Source organism: Cardiocondyla obscurior, linkage group LG05 (assembly GCF_019399895.1).
Source record: "Cardiocondyla obscurior isolate alpha-2009 linkage group LG05, Cobs3.1, whole genome shotgun sequence".
NCBI lineage: Eukaryota > Metazoa > Arthropoda > Insecta > Hymenoptera > Formicidae > Cardiocondyla > Cardiocondyla obscurior.
This window is the reverse complement of record NC_091868.1, coordinates 1728842-1744375: the sequence shown is the minus strand read 5'-3', so window position 1 is coordinate 1744375 and position 15534 is coordinate 1728842. Positions and strand designations below refer to the sequence as shown.

Genomic DNA, 15534 nt, shown 5'->3' with positions numbered 1-15534 from the left:
TTAGCTGTTTAGTCATCAGAAACATAAAACGAAATTTCTGTGACGCGATTCCACGGAGAAGGAGACACACGGTCGTCGCGCATATAGGTTCCATCGCGGTTAAGACGCTATCTCAATTGACCTGTGGCCCCACCACCATCCCGCGAGCCCTCCTTCTCATTATTTGTGATATGCATGGACCGACCCTCAAGTCGATCTTCTTTCACTTCGCTACGAACCGTCGTACATCGAAGATGAACCGAAACATCGCGCTTGTCACGGCCGCCGTTTTGGTCCTGGCCCTATCCGCGGTCCACGCGGAAATCGTTCACTGGACCCCGTGTCAGACTTCCTGTAAGTATTCCCCTTTATTTTAAATAGCCGTCGCGATCTGGTTAATTAAATAGCGCGCACGTTATCTTAAAAAAAAAAAAAAGAATCTGGAAACGAGTTCCTTAACAGCGACGGAAGTGACAACGTATTTCTCGCTCGTGATGTTATCAACGATGACCCTTCGCGCCCGTAATCGATAGAAACTGAAAAAAAAAAATTGGGTTAAATCGTTTTATTCGATAAATACGATTAATAGTCTTTATCACCCTCGGAGCGACGAACTCTTGTTTAATGCAATTGCGATGTCTCGACAACGTGTAAATACGCTGGACATATTTGAAACAGGATGAGTTTTATAAATTTACGCACTATTCTTTTTTCTGTAATACGGTTATACATTTGTTAAATGAGGTTATTCATGAATTTGACATTTAATGAAATTTATTTGTTTTTTTTTTTTTTGTGGGAAAGAGAAATTTTGCAAATAAATTACTTCCGAAAGGAACATATTAAATTAATAAAGTAATAAAACCTCGATGTAGCAGAGATATGTTGCATAAGATAGTTTGTTTTATAAATTTTTTTGTTTGCTTATCGGAGAAGTGCCTTTTAATATAATTTGCTCGTTGTAACTTATAACCGAGTTATGTTTAAAGAATAAGTCCAACATCCAGTTTGTAATTTTGCAGAAAATTGTAGAAAGAAAATTAAAATATTCATATCTAACTTCTTTCGGCAGAAATTTCGCAACATCGAATTTTGCATTGATCCGTTAAGATTACAACGTCAGCAGCACGTGTCTCGTCATTGCAAGCGTATTTCTTTCTCTTTTTTTTTTAATTGCTAAAGTTCATATATGTTTATCTTATTAGTTTTAAAATAACGTAAAATAAAAACGAAATTTTTGTAGATTACATAAACACGTGATGATAACTTATCATTTAAATTATTTTAGCTTTAATTTAAAAATAAAAAAATATGAAAACGAATTCTACCGCGCGCTTTGCCGAAATAAATCCTTTTTATCGGTTTGAAATATATTCTACATCTTATTACTTGCATTTTAGCCGAGGTTCAATGCACCGTGCATGAAGTACGTGTCGATCCATGCACAGAAGCCGCAGAGAAAAAACCGTGTTCGCAAAAGAGGGGTCGCAATGCAACGATAAGTTTTGACTACACCTCTCGTACGTGTGCTCGAAATGTTATACTCTTATCTTACTGCTTGATTCTAGAGCCAGAGATATTTTTAAAAAATATATTCTCGGAGCTCAATCACGTAAATTATATAAACATACTTTATTTTAGAATTCGGTGGATCGTTATCCAGTAGGGCATACTGGGCATCTGAAATCGTGGATTTGCCATTTTTAGGCATGTCAACTGACGCCTGCACGTCCACTGTTTGTCCAGGCACACCTGGTCAAAAGCAAACCTATACAAACGTTATTCATATCTCTAAGAAATTCCCTCCGGTAAATAATGTTTCAATCTCTGCTTCGATCTTTCTCTCTCTCTCTTTCTCTCTTTTTTTTCCACAAAAGTTTGTTAATATTCTACGTTTCTGCACTAAAATAATGGGAAAGCTGAAGCTTAAACATAATCGGTTTTAAAATATTTTTTACTCTTTCACGTTTTCTTTTTTTATTACAGCGAACGTATGACGTTAAATGGAAGCTATGGAATGAACAGGAACAGGAGTGCTGTTTCATATTTCAAATTAAATTGATAAAGTAAAACTGTTATTAATAAAAATTTAATATATCTTCCGCAATGATTATAATTTGCAAACTACTAATTTAATAAAATAAAAACTATATTCATATCAGTTATACATATAGTTTTCTATTGCACCCGTCTTATATCAAATACAAGAGCTTATCTCGCTTAATATTTTTTTAAATAAAAATATTACAGTAAATAATAACTTTTAATCAGTTTGCAAGAAATATCTTACGGAACTTATAATATGTTTCATATTAATTTGGTTTGAAAAATGGGCTCTTTTTTTTAATTTAAATTCTTAAAAAATACTATAATTATTTTTAATTACAAAAAAGAAAACTTAATTGCAAATAATATCGTAAAATAGATGCGTATTGCGCAGAGGAAGCGAGATAAATATCTTTAGTCAACGTATTTAAAAATAAATCCACTTTTACACTTGCCAAGTCTATATTCAAGTCTATATAGGGTATTTCGTCAGTAAAAGAGTTAATAATGTCACTGTGTGACTCGGTCTGTATGCAAAACATCCTTGGCCAGACAATGTAAGAGTTCGACACAATGCACGATCGTTCGTTTAATCATACGCGATGACACACGGAGCGTCACAAAGGTTCACAACGTGGCGCGGTCTCAGATGTCCAATCAAAGACGAGACCGCTAGAAAAATAATTGGCCACAATTGTTAAATTGTGCATTTCCTGATAAAAGTGGCCGGAAGGCGGTCTCGCCGTCGATTCTGTCGAAATTTACAATACGTGCTGAGCGACGGCGTGTGGCGAAGTTCATTTAAATCGCGGGGTCCCTTCAAGCCGTTTTAGACTTAATCGCATTGACTCTTTTATCCGCGACAAAAGAGAGGAGAAATGTGGGTCGTTCACCGGACACAATCGGACGAATTATCTTTTTATTCGATCGCGAATTAAATTCGCCGATCCAAGGATTCTTATTTGTCCGCCCATTAGATAATTATTCCCTTTAATCACTTTTCGCGATATTATAAATTTATTCGCTGGCGGGAGAACATATATACCGTATCAGTTTTATTTATCTTCATACCGTTACATCCATCCGCGGTGTCTGCGATAATTATATTCGTGGCTTGCGTAGGATTAGGACACGCAGCAGGTGAGCGACCGAATAAATTGGATTAACGGCGACGAGGTAAAAATGAGATTAATATATATATATATTTTTTTTAATTTTATTTATATTCCTTTGCTGCGAAAAATTTTATTCTCAAAACACTTCAACATTAATTAAAATACAATCAGTTTTAAATACCACTAAGAAGCTGTGTCCTGGCATTTTACTTATCGCTGATGAGGCCATCGTTATAAGTTAAGTAATTATTTCGCCGATTATCACGGCAGCTGTAAGACGCGCGTATATCCGATAATTAAAATCCTCGTTGTGCATAAAGGAGGAATTTCCGGTCCTCGTAACAATCGATCGAGGATAACCGTAAGCGGAATAATTATTGTCCGGAGCGCCGGCACGGGTTGGCGTGGCGCAGCCCGAGGTCAGGGGCCATAATAACAGATCACTTGATTCGACTCGTACAACACGCGTTGTAACAGTTAATGTACAATTATTCAATTGGTGGCGGTTAATTCACGCAGAAACCGGCTACGGCAAAAATTTCAGGAAACGTGTCGCGTAAACCATACGAATTTTCGCGAAGCTAGCTCGAGGACTTTGTCGCGGGGAACTTTGCTCCGTCGACAGAAAATTCTAACAGTTGCATCACAGAACGTGTAACGTGGGAATTTCGTAGGTATTAACAATACTTTAAGTATTATATTTTAACCGTAATTCAAAAGCTGTTACGTTGCACCGGAATTTCTGCTAATAAACTTCGGCTTTAAGTGAAAGGAACAATGCTGGGCGCGAAACGTCCTATTAGTTCTGATATTCCCGACTGTATTGTTAAAACAGCTTCTGCAAGCCGCTTAATATTACTATTGCTAAATGAAAATTTATCAGCACAAAGTAAATCCTGGAAAAGTTTTACCTGCAATAATATTATTTATTAAATATCAAATTTTAACAAAACATGACATATAATAATTATTATAATTATTATTATATTAATAATAATGCAAATATTGTAGTGAAAATAATATCAATAATAGTAATTTAATATTTAAAACATTTGCGGCGAGTTAATTAACTGTACAGTACTCGATATGTCGTCGGAGGATAAATTGAAAATAGAAACACGTAGCACCTGCTAGAAAAAAAAAATAATAATAATAATTTGCCTACCATTCTTAATATATTAATCAGTAATTGTTGTAAGTACAATCTCGCATAATCGGATTTATTAAACAATGATACTTATCGTTCATTAATAACGCTACGCCTACAGTTTACTTACACTCTCGTGTGAGAATACTTTTACTATCAAAGTGGCGTGTCTCTTCGTTTCTGCGGCCTACGATCACAAGTAACGGTTATCGTTGTCGTTGTCGTTGTCGTCGTCGCGACAAGGGAACGGGTATCGATTCTTTGGTATCGACATAATGCGGCGCATGCTGCCATGCGACCGAAATTTCGGATAGTGAAAATAAAGCGAGCAAAAAGTCCTTTATGCCGTGAGATATATGTATATCTAATTGCTCCGTATAAATTATCTACGTCTACTTCGAGAAAAAAAAAAAACAGAATTACTGAAATATCGCGTAACGCCCGATAGAGATATAAAGCTGGTAAAAAAAACAAAAAGAATCTCAATTAATTAGTTCCCCCGTTTCATAAATAACGCGTTTCAGAGGGGAAAATAAGCAGAAAAATAACGTTCTGCAAAATTAGATATCGACTGCTATGCAATAATTGGATATATTGATATTTGGAAACGCGCGATGTTATCGAAAAGAAGATATTGCGATGTATTGGAATGCGTTTAATGGAAAAAATCTCGGCCATGCTACTTCGACGATGTCCGTACGTCTCTTTGGCAAACATTGTGCGAGACTCATTGTTCCCAATGTGCGCGGCTCTCCTCTCGGGGTCTAATTGGTGATTTTTATCAGCGCCACGAATTAACGGGTACGATCGTGCCGTAACATCGGCTTTAACCCGCACGATTTAATCTAAGTCTTAACGTAGTCCTTACAGTAATTTCATTATTAACGGACGATACGAGAGATTAGTTAGGGCCCTCGTGGATCGTCATTGTATCTCTACTCTCCTTTTCTTGTGTAACGCAAGAATGGTGCAAGTCTACGAAATTGCGCTACCGATAGGCATCAGTAGTATCATATTTACATTTTGATTGGTCCTCTCGCGTTGAATTTGCAGTTTACTTTATCTAAACGTTACAGATCGCGACGATACGTTTGAACCCTCGCTTTGCATTTATTTCTATTCTTTCAGCGCAGCAGAAGAATTTTATAAAGCAACGTTAGGTTTGTAACGTAAAGCTGACGACGTCTACGTTTTTCAAATCTCTATTTTAATCCCCCCAAGCGTACGCTTTAGCTTCCACCGTAAGCCAATTATTTCGCAATATTCGAAGAAATGCATTATCGATTTACGATAATGAGAAAATGCGAAATATTCCAGAAACGATGACAATGATAACTGAGTCGCATAAATATATTCGAAACAAATACGGTTTAAAATTAACTTAAAAAACAATCAATATATAATGCATTTTCGACAAATTTGTTTGAAAAGCCAATATATGTATGAATATACAATACTATTAGCATTGCAAAAACATATAAATACCATTTACGTGATAACAATAAAATAAACACTTCAAAAAATTTTTTAACTTTTTGCGTTAGTAGCATTTTTCTATATCAAGTTTTTTTTTTCTTTCTTTTTATTTTTTTCTTTTTATTTAAATGTGCAAATATACATTTTAACAAATTAATTCTTTCAAATTTTAATTTATACCAGATAAAAGTATTTTTACGTTGATCAAATTATCAAAATTTTCTGCACGTTCTTGTACGTATGTATATGTAACATTGCCAGATCTCTTTCTCTTGGAATTAATGCGGCGAACTCACGAAACAAATCTGTCGACCTAAAGTCGTGGCGAAACAATTTCAGCGTTTCAGTAAACGTAGTTTTCGGACAGCCAGTGATTGAGCCGGGAAAAAGAACCGTCGCTCAAACGGACCGTTTTCTACCTCGAAAGTTTGTTCGCGAGAAACGCCTCGAGAAATATCCTAACGCGTACATCGGTCAACGGCACAGAAACAAATATTCCTCGGTAGAATCTTTAATTCTTCGTTTTCTCTTTAATCCGTATTTTATCCGCGATTCCATTTGCTCGCGTCGCAAAACGTTTTCATCCGCCCTAAGGATTTATACTACATAAATCGGATCCTTGCACACGGAGATCCTTGCTTCCTGAAGAATCCTTAGCCTCGGACCCAGGGGAACTCCCATCTTTTGAAGTCTTTCCTCGCTCAGATAAGGCAGCTCCACCATTCCGACTTTTTCTTTCTCGAAGGCGGCCGCGTATTTCTAAAATTAGTTGTCGTTAAAGATAATAATTTTAAAGATTAATGCAGTCTTTTAATTAAAACGTGCATTATTCAGAAAAATGCGATATTATTTCTTTTTAAAAAAAATCGATTTTTAATTTAAAGTTACTATATTAATTTAATCGAATTGAATGGTGGTGCATACCTCATACCCAAGTTCCCTCAGGAACAGTCTGATGAGCGGTGGCTCCGTGCCGAAGAACTTGGTCAGTTTCTTCACCCGTGACGGATTCGAGAGCGCCGGTAGTTCCGAATCCTTGATCAATGGCTGCGACTGCGATCTCACCATCGCCATGCTCGTTTGCGTCCTGAGAGTCGCAATCTCGCACTTTATACTCTCCATTTCCTGCGAAAACCTGATAGTAGTAGAATCTTGGAAATTCCTGCTCGTCTTGGTACCAAAACTATACGTAAATCATTTTTCTTACCTGAATCATTAAATGTTGAGTCCTCATCTCAGAACTCAAGTGAGCCACCGATCTTGCCAATGTCACGACGTGCGACTCCAGTCGCTGAAAACGCTTGTTGATGCTCTAAGAAATTAAATATTAATGAGTATTAATTATCATTAAATTGATTGATGAAAATTAATGTCAAATATGTAGAGGTAAATTTCACCTTAATGTCTTTGGCTTTCTTCATTCTGTCGTCGATCACGTGAGATCTGCGTTTGTCGTGGTGCCTTGTAACAGGCCTTGACGACACGGAAGACGTCGGCAACGATGAAACCGAACCGTAACTGGTGAGTCCTCTCGCCTTCCGCCTCTTTTTCACGCTGCCGCCGAGTAATTTAAGTACCTGCGACAATTTTTTTTCATATGCAAATTGAAATTAATTCAATTAGGCTCCCGCCATCCTGAAAACTTTTCTGCGCACAACGTTCTCGTTAACTTTAGCATAAGGCGTCATTTCTGCGACTCTCAAAAAAAAAAAAAAAAGTACTCACTTCGCTATACATATTTTCCAATCCTTCCAACTGCTTTCTAATTGTTCTCGCATCGGTAGTACTGAGATCGGAATCGCTTCTGTCTAACATAGAATCTAAATCAAGTCCCGTCGTGGTAGACGTTAAATCAGCGGCTTCTACTCCAAACACTAAAAGACGGTTTTGATATAGAGATAAGAAATTTAATATGTATATCTTGCTTAAAAAGAGGCAAATAATAAGAATGATAAGAAAAATATTATAACGGTGCGTATATACTCACGATGGGAAAACTTTTTCGCAGCTTCTTTTTTAGACGTCGAGGCACCGCGATGTTTCGTGCTGCTCGCAAAACCTCTCTTTTCTATAGCCTTGTTATAATCACTGTAATTTGGTTTCGATCCATATGGTAAACTAAAATAAAAGCATTTTTATTAGTACGGCAATCTCGGCGGTGTACGCGGCTCGCGTGCGCGGCGTCTGGTCATCGCCTCGCGCAAGATATTTAATATATAATAAATATATAATAAAGATATAGAATAAAAATTATTTAAAAAAATAATAATAAATATTAAGGGCCGGTTTCATCAATTCTACTTAATTATTTTGACCGGTGTGAAAAACTGCTTCGTAAAAATAATTTATTAAAAATATTGTGTATATGTAAGATAATTTTTTATTAGAATAATGATGCAATTAAAGGCTAACGTTTTATCGAATCAATATCTTGCATCCAACTCTCGCGTGACTAATAATTTAAGAGTTGCAACAGAAAAGTGTTTATTTTTAACGTCGTAGAGGCCACTTTTCGACCAGACACCGATATCGAAATTTCGATACGCGAGAAAGGTAACAGAATCGGAAGTGACTCGAGGCGATGACCGGAAGTAACACCGGTTGCATGAAGAAGAGAAACCTGTTTGAAGTTGGGTTACCTCGTTGAGTATCGATTTCTCGGTGTACGTGGGCTATCATGGGGTGACAACGGTGGTAGAGGCGGTGTTACCGAAGATACACTTTCGGATAAAGTGGAATGCGCCATCGCTGGAACATCTCTAGGCTCTAAAATACTCCTCAACTCTGATTCCACTATGTCCACCCATTCGGAATCTTGTACTGCGAAAGAAAATAGAAATTACAGATTCCGACAGAGCAATCGATATTTTTAACTTTTTAATTAATTTTGAAAATAGAATCATGTGTTATAAATAAAAAGATAATTTTTTTTTTATCGATAGTAAAGGATAACTTTATACGAAATTAAAATAATTTAGCTAGATTTTTATAACGTACAAATTATTATTATTCTTTTACTTTTATGAATTGAAATAGAAGTATTAAAAAAGTAGGTTCAAGTAGAATAAAATTGATTCTTACCTTGCGCCAAAGTTTGATCGTCAGGCGGCGGGCGTCTTCCACTCGAATAGACTGCGGAGCCTCTTCCAGAATCGACATTCGAAGAACTCTGGCCGGCCTTATCGTAATCCGAGCCCGAACCTTGATTCTGGATCTTCAATCGGCCGATACCCTGCTCCAGATCGTCTTTCCTATCTGATTTCATGGCAGGCTCCTTCCCGCTATATTGTCCGCCATCGAGCTTTTTCGATGCTTCGCTAATCATTTTCGTAGCCAGGCCGACCCTTAGGCCGTCCGCGTCGTCCTTTGGCAGCTTGGAGTTAAAATGACCATCCTGCTCGACTCTCTTCTGCAACTCTTCGATTCTCTTTTGTACGGAGTTTCCCTCCATCGTATCTTGACCCATTTCTTGGGCCGATCCTTGCTCTTGATCTCTCTTTGAGGCTCGTGTCTCGTCTTTCCGAATGCCGAAACTGGTTTCCGGACGGTACTCCTCATTTCTTTGTAATCCATTTCTTCCGGGCTCGCATTGACTTCGATCTTCCACTGTAATCTCGTATCTAAAAAATCATATTATTCTTAGTTTTAAGCATAAAAAAAAAAAAAACTCTAGAATATATAATTTTTTTTTTACGTTCATTTTTATTCGTTTAGTCTAAAAAATATTACAGATAATTCTTTAAAGTCCTACCTTTCTTTATCCAGCGGATCCACCGTCAAATTTTTCATATTCTCTGCGGGATTTTTCGAAATCTCAGCGTTTCGCTCGTCCTCGTAACAAAGTTGCGGCTGCGAAGCCGCTTTCTCGATACCCTTCGCAGAGTTCCGCCTCTGAAACTCGGTTTCCTGATTGCTTTCGGTCTTCATGTATACCTGGGGAACGCCATAACGAGGTCTTCCTTGAGCATAATGATAATAGACCTCTTGCCCCGATACCCGGAGCTCTTGCGCTTGTCTTGACGTGCTCGGAAGATCGATCTGCGACCTTGACATCGCCTGCCGCGCCTGCTGGTACTGCTGATAAGACACGCTGTTAGGGAAGTATGACTGCTGCACGTTTCGGGCGTTTGCAGTCTGCGAGTTTTGCTGGCTGGCCATTTGCTGCTGATGCATTTGTTGAATTAACTGCTGACGCTGGTGCATGTTCTGGGCGTGCTGTTGCGCGAACCGCGGACTCTGGTGATGATTCTGGTTCTGATGCAGTAACTGCTGAGAACTCTGGAAGCTCGGACTCGTCGGCGGCATCGCACTGCCCACTTGATGCTGTTGTACGGATAGACCGTGCGGTTTTTGCACTTGCGTGCCTTGCCCCTGAAGCAACGAACCGGCTCGTTAACAATAGCTACCGTTAAGTCGTGAATGCCTATCTACTTTTTTGTAGAATCTAACGTATTGGAAATCTCCTTTAGCTGGACTTTAATTATCCTACACGGACGTGAGAATGGCTTGGCGAATTTACTCATTCTTAAAGTTTAATAACTTTCCTTCTTACGTTTTAAATAGAAAAATTACTAACATTTGTGAGATTCTGTTTCTAAATTTCGAGTCAATAAAAAAATTATTGCTTAAATAATTTGCATATTTTTTTAAATTAATCGAAACGTTTAAACACTAATTTTAAAATAATTTTAATAATAATTTCAAATTTTATTGGCTCGTTTATTTTATAAAACTAATCTCTTTCAAAATCTTAGAAGTAAATTATTTATCTTGGGGAAATTGTTAATTTGTCAAAGACCCGCATCATTTATCCATTTGTCGTGGCTAGATATCGACGTGAACATTCATCTTATCTTGCGAGATATACCTGTGTTTGCGTGGGATTCTGATGGATTCCTTGATGTATTTGCTGTCCGGTCATACTGCCCGGTGTTTGCACCATGTATTCTCTTGTAACATTTTGCACCTGCTGCGCACCTGTCGCGGTTTGGCCGAAAGCAGGAACTTGAGTTTGATGAACTGTTTGAATTCCTCCCGGCGGAGTGTGGTGGGTCACATGAAGCTGAGCGCTCTGTCCGGGTAAATTCGGCTGAATGGTCGCGGTTGGCTGCAGTTGGCCTGGTAAAGGTACATTTTGCTGGTTGCTTTGATAGCCGTACGAATGACCATACTGACCTGAGCAAAAAAAATATTCTATTTAATTTTTATTATAAAAAAAAAAATTTTGAGATATATTACATAATAAGTACGCACCGCGTATTATGTAAAGACTTAAATTACTTTAGGATTTACAAAAAGTAATTTTTTTTTCTTTCCTTTTTCTCTCTTAAAAAGCTTTCAATTATTCCCGCGTTTTATTTGACAGAGATACCGGCGAATTTATTAATTTCACATCCGTTCGAGGAGAAATTTGACCCTTAATCTCGGTTTGAATAAATGATTAGACGGTGAGACGTAACGCGTGTATTACAGCTTACGGTAGATCGCGAAATAATGACGGCGATATTGCGCGTGCGAGACTCTCGTCTCTGCTGTGAATTTATAAGTTTGCACAACAAGCTAGTGCGAATAACACGCCGAGCAAAAAGGAAGAAAGTCACGTTGATCTCACGTCGCGTGCATGTTGTAAGCGACAAGTTGTGAGTTACGAGAATAGCGCGAAGTGGGCTAGCTTATTAAATAAAAATTAAATATATATAATCTAGTAAATTCGTACATCGATCATCAGTTACGACAGATATAATTTTACATTGAACGCCGTTCTTAGAAAACAACTTTAAGATATGAAAGAGAGCTCATCGTTATTTATTCATTTATTAATGTTTTTTATTTTTCTACAAATTAATTTTAAACGCAAGCTCGTGCATCTTGAAAGATACCGGTTGCTATGTAGTCAAGCTATGCACACACGCTGTTTCATATTTATAAAACATGCAATTCCGCCATTTAACATCTCGCTTAACAGGCTCTTTTTTCAAATTAATTCATCAACATTTATGAGTTAATTAACGGCACCTCGCTGAGCATCGCGCCTTAATGCGCTTAATTGCCCGGCCAACATCTTCCTCGGTCGCGTCCAACTTACCGTAAGTATTCTTCGAATATTGCTGCACATTAACCGACGGCTCCTGCACGCGGGGTTTTCCGTAAATTCCTTCCTTTTTCCTGGCCTCGTCATCGTCGATGCTTCTGCTCGACTTTCGCAACTCCTCCGTGACGTTGTTCAAACTGGCTTCCGGTTCCGGCTCGACGTCCTTACGACTTGGCCCGAAACGGCTCGAGATCATGTCTTTAATCGTGTGATAAGTTCTGGAAAGTGACTTTGTCTTTTCCTCGTCGATCTTCGTCGTTCTCGGTACCGCGCCGCTCGACGTTGATCTGATTAACAATAAGAAAAAAATAATAATCTAATATAATATAATAATAATAAGCTTAATACTAACATGTCTACATTAACATGTTTTATTTTATGTTACAGTTGTCCGCAAAACTTTACAACTCCGCTGAAGCTCCGCTGAAGATTGGTAAGTCGCATATATTTTTTTTCTTTCATAGTTTGTAATCGTAATTATCGTACAAATCATTATAATTAATTAATGTCCCCACTTATAACAACGCGCACGAATAGGGACCTATCAAAAAATAGCGCACGCAGAGCGTGCTCATGATTTGTTCTAGTAAGAATAAAAGATTTGATCTCTCGAAGATATATACGCACCGCGGATACGATAATATACTGCTCCGTCATTGATATTGCTAATTTACAAGCAGGAAATGATTTGCTCTTATTTAATTTTATTTTTTAATTTAAATTGCATAAATCGACAATGCGGAAAAGAAACAAAACGTGAAATTAGAGAAAAAAAAGAAAAAGAAAAAAAATTAATAACTAAATAAAGGCTAGGATTTGAGATCGAACGGGAGGCACGCAGAGGCCCTTCTCTTATATCCTCACGCGTAATTCACATGAGCGTAAAATAAGTATGAAGCAATTACGAGTAGGCGTCCTGTGACTGATAGCTCCTCGCTTGGCCGTCCTGTCTTACTTCCTGCATCTGAGTTCCCTGAAAAAAAGGAAAAAAAAAAATTATATTCGCCTGGTGAGCGCACGTCGTTAATGATCGGCACACGTCGTTAATAAAATATCCTTTATAAACGTGCAAATTATATACGGGGCGTGTAACGTTCTACGTAAATCCGCAAACTCCGCAACGGCGGTTTCGTTAGATGCGTCCAATTAAGCCGTCAAACGAGGAGCGCGTAATTATGCACATCGGCGGCATCAAAAACGCGACGGCACTCGCACAACTTACGCATCGAGGAAACTTGTCTTCGGGTTAAAAACGCCTAAATACGAGAGAAGATAAAAGTCTAATTAAAATTGAATAACTTCTCCACCCGGTAGTTAGCGAGTTGATATATTAAATTATTCGCCACTCATGGGCATACATTAATTTGCGTTAAGGGAAAGTTGTTTACGTAGTTTGTTCAATGGGGGAATTGTACATTAGGCTTTCACGATAATCAAAAGTAATCATAAAAGCTTTGGAGTTCGAAAAAAAAAAAAAATAGTTTACACTAGAAATATTTGACCGCGTTGAAAAGAATCGATGGCTAACAAATTTTAATTTTTGTCTGTAGTTTAAAAAAATTATAATTTTATTACGTTAAAAAAATTTTTTTTTATATGTTTAATATGAATTTCGAAATAATAATTCCCCCTCAAGTCACTGTTACAAAATTTGCGAAATATAGTAGCACTTTTCTTTCTGTGCTGCGCAAAATGACTAATAAGGAGCGTCAATCGCGACGTAATACCTTAATTTCGCGCGCGGTTCGTCAGAAATTGTTCTCTTAGAGAGACGATTCATGGCACGAAGCGCGCACTTACGACGTAAGTAGTGTCCCAAAGTCGTCTAACTTCCAGCAAGCGGGACTCATTTGAAGTTTGTTTCTGAAAACGTGTCTCCTCACTAAGAATCGTTTAATAAAAGTGGCGGCACCGGCGAAATAAGCCCTCGCGAATTTTAACGATCGCAATTTGTGACGAACCACCGCTAGATTACGCAAAGTCAAACTATCTCGACTACATAATCACGCAGACAAGTAAAAAGTCAACAGTTACATAGCGACCATAGAAGGGATTCGTAGTTCAAACGGATGTCGTCGGGACGTAATTTGCGGGATTTATCTTTCTTCGCAGAGTGGACTTTCAAACGAGTAACGTTTCGATAAACCGCGTGCTTTAACGAACGCGCCGTTGAAATCAAAGTTTTATAAAGATACCGCCAGTTAAAGCAACTTGAAAATTGAAAACGTACCGTAGGATTAATTAAACGAGGTTTGGGAAAAAAAAAATTAATTATGCATTAGAAAAGCGAACAAACAGAAAAGAAACGATGTTAACCGATCGCTACGACCATAAACTATAAACTTTCCGCTATATTGATCTTCCTAACGCAGCGTCATTAAATTAATATAGTTAACTCTTCGTGTCGCAACGTATGATATTATGGATAAGGTGATGCGATAGGAATATGAGTCGATTCGGTTGTGTAACGACGGCGCGGTGGTCGTAAAATAAAGTAATATGTTATCGACCTTCCCTAGGATAGAATAGAATTTCCTTCGAAAGAGGACATCGGCTAACGGCCACGGTCCCTGGCGTGCGTTGCCTCGGCCGCACGGGGAATTTCAAAGTTAACGCACTGAATTCTACGGTTCTCGGGAAGAGAGAACCGTAGGAAAGATGAGCCTGGAATAACAACGGCCGCGCGCGCGTATAGGGCCCTGCGGACACGCATCGCGCATACGGAAAAGGCTCTCTGACTTATGGCCGCGCTGATACCGTGCCGGGATTACAGCCGTAGAAAAGATAAAAGAGAAGTTTTTCGTACGCGGCGGGCTACCCATCGAAAAGTCACGGCTCCCCGATGACGCGTTCGAAAATTTTTTATTCAGCCGGAGAAGGTTCTTTCAAAGCGGAAAGAGTTTAAGGAAGACAGACGATCGAAAAGATAGTGTTCTCGTATTACATAAAAAAAAAGATTGTCTTATCTTAAAAAGTTGGTGCGTTATGCATGATATAGTTTTTTAATTGTTGCCCAAAGATAGATGAGATAAGGTAGGAAACTAGAACAAACCAGATTTTTTTTTTTTTTTTAATTTAGTATAACATCTTTTGGATTATTTTTCTTTTGGAAAATAAAAATTATATTATATAGAAAAATTATATAGAATTATATATTATATAGAAAAATATCGCGCGCGCAGCACGCGCATGGTTTGTTCTAATACATATATTAAAATCGACGGAATACGTTTAATCCATGTTCATCTTTCGTATCGCTAAAGTAGACAATTGAATTTTTAAAACTCTTCTTTCTCATACTTTACCGAAAGGGAACTGCGATGCAAAGTACACGTATAGAAAAATATTGAAGAAAATAGAGATAGGAAAAAATAAGGTGGAGGGAGAAAAGGAAAAATAACGTTGCATTTTTTACGCGTTTTATTTTATGATCGAACTTTTCAATACGTTTCCACGTTAAAAGAGGAACTTTCACGGGGAACATGTAGCTCCGGAGCGGAGACGTCTCCGTATGTGACGTTGAAAAGAGAAAACAAGGTTGAAAGCTACACGTGGCTTCCACAAAAGTAGAGAAAAATTTATTTATGCGGAATCCTCGAAGTTAGTAACACTCGAGGTTTCTGAGAACGTTCGGAAAGAGGTTTACGAGCTGTGTGAATCTACGACGTGCCTCATATTTG

At 37.9% G+C, this 15534-nt stretch overlaps 3 protein-coding genes across 6 annotated transcripts in view; 2 read left to right on the top strand and 1 right to left on the bottom strand.

Annotated features, from left to right (window-relative positions):
• LOC139102991 (neuroglobin) overlaps positions 1-15534 on the top strand; it is a 125384-nt gene that overhangs the window by 49203 nt on the left and 60647 nt on the right. Inside the window, exon 5 of the mRNA XM_070657277.1 lies at positions 12242-12287. The gene's annotated coding sequence lies outside the window, so the exon portion shown is untranslated. The remainder of the gene's footprint in view (positions 1-12241; positions 12288-15534) is intronic.
• Positions 156-2144, top strand: LOC139102995 (MD-2-related lipid-recognition protein). The gene is made up of 4 exons (XM_070657285.1): positions 156-333; positions 1380-1499; positions 1621-1787; positions 1966-2144. The coding sequence occupies exons 1-4, from the start codon at positions 171-173 to the stop codon at positions 2047-2049; spliced, it is 534 nt and encodes a 177-aa protein (XP_070513386.1). The 5' UTR covers positions 156-170; the 3' UTR covers positions 2050-2144.
• LOC139102981 (uncharacterized) overlaps positions 4153-15534 on the bottom strand; it is a 38934-nt gene continuing 27552 nt past the window's right edge. For all 4 annotated transcript variants that reach the window (XM_070657233.1, XM_070657234.1, XM_070657231.1 and 1 more), the window contains 12 exons: positions 12760-12827; positions 11849-12141; positions 10631-10938; positions 9515-10134; positions 8845-9383; positions 8403-8583; positions 7751-7881; positions 7489-7637; positions 7161-7340; positions 6971-7075; positions 6688-6888; positions 4153-6522 (listed from right to left, as the gene is read on the bottom strand). In XM_070657233.1, coding sequence (XP_070513334.1) covers positions 6361-6522; positions 6688-6888; positions 6971-7075; positions 7161-7340; positions 7489-7637; positions 7751-7881; positions 8403-8583; positions 8845-9383; positions 9515-10134; positions 10631-10938; positions 11849-12141; positions 12760-12827 — 2937 coding nt within the window. In that variant the 3' untranslated portion in view covers positions 4153-6360. The remainder of the gene's footprint in view (positions 6523-6687; positions 6889-6970; positions 7076-7160; positions 7341-7488; positions 7638-7750; positions 7882-8402; positions 8584-8844; positions 9384-9514; positions 10135-10630; positions 10939-11848; positions 12142-12759; positions 12828-15534) is intronic.

Excerpts from the sequence above, each read along its gene's own strand:
- LOC139102995 (XM_070657285.1), top strand. The coding sequence starts at position 171 with ATGCATGGACCGACCCTCAAGTCGATCTTCTTTCACTTCGCTACGAAC. Across the intron at positions 1,500-1,620 it reads AAGTTTTGACTACACCTCTC|AATTCGGTGGATCGTTATCC; the intron begins GTACGTGTGCTC and ends ACTTTATTTTAG. Across the intron at positions 1,788-1,965 it reads TCTCTAAGAAATTCCCTCCG|CGAACGTATGACGTTAAATG; the intron begins GTAAATAATGTT and ends TTTTTATTACAG.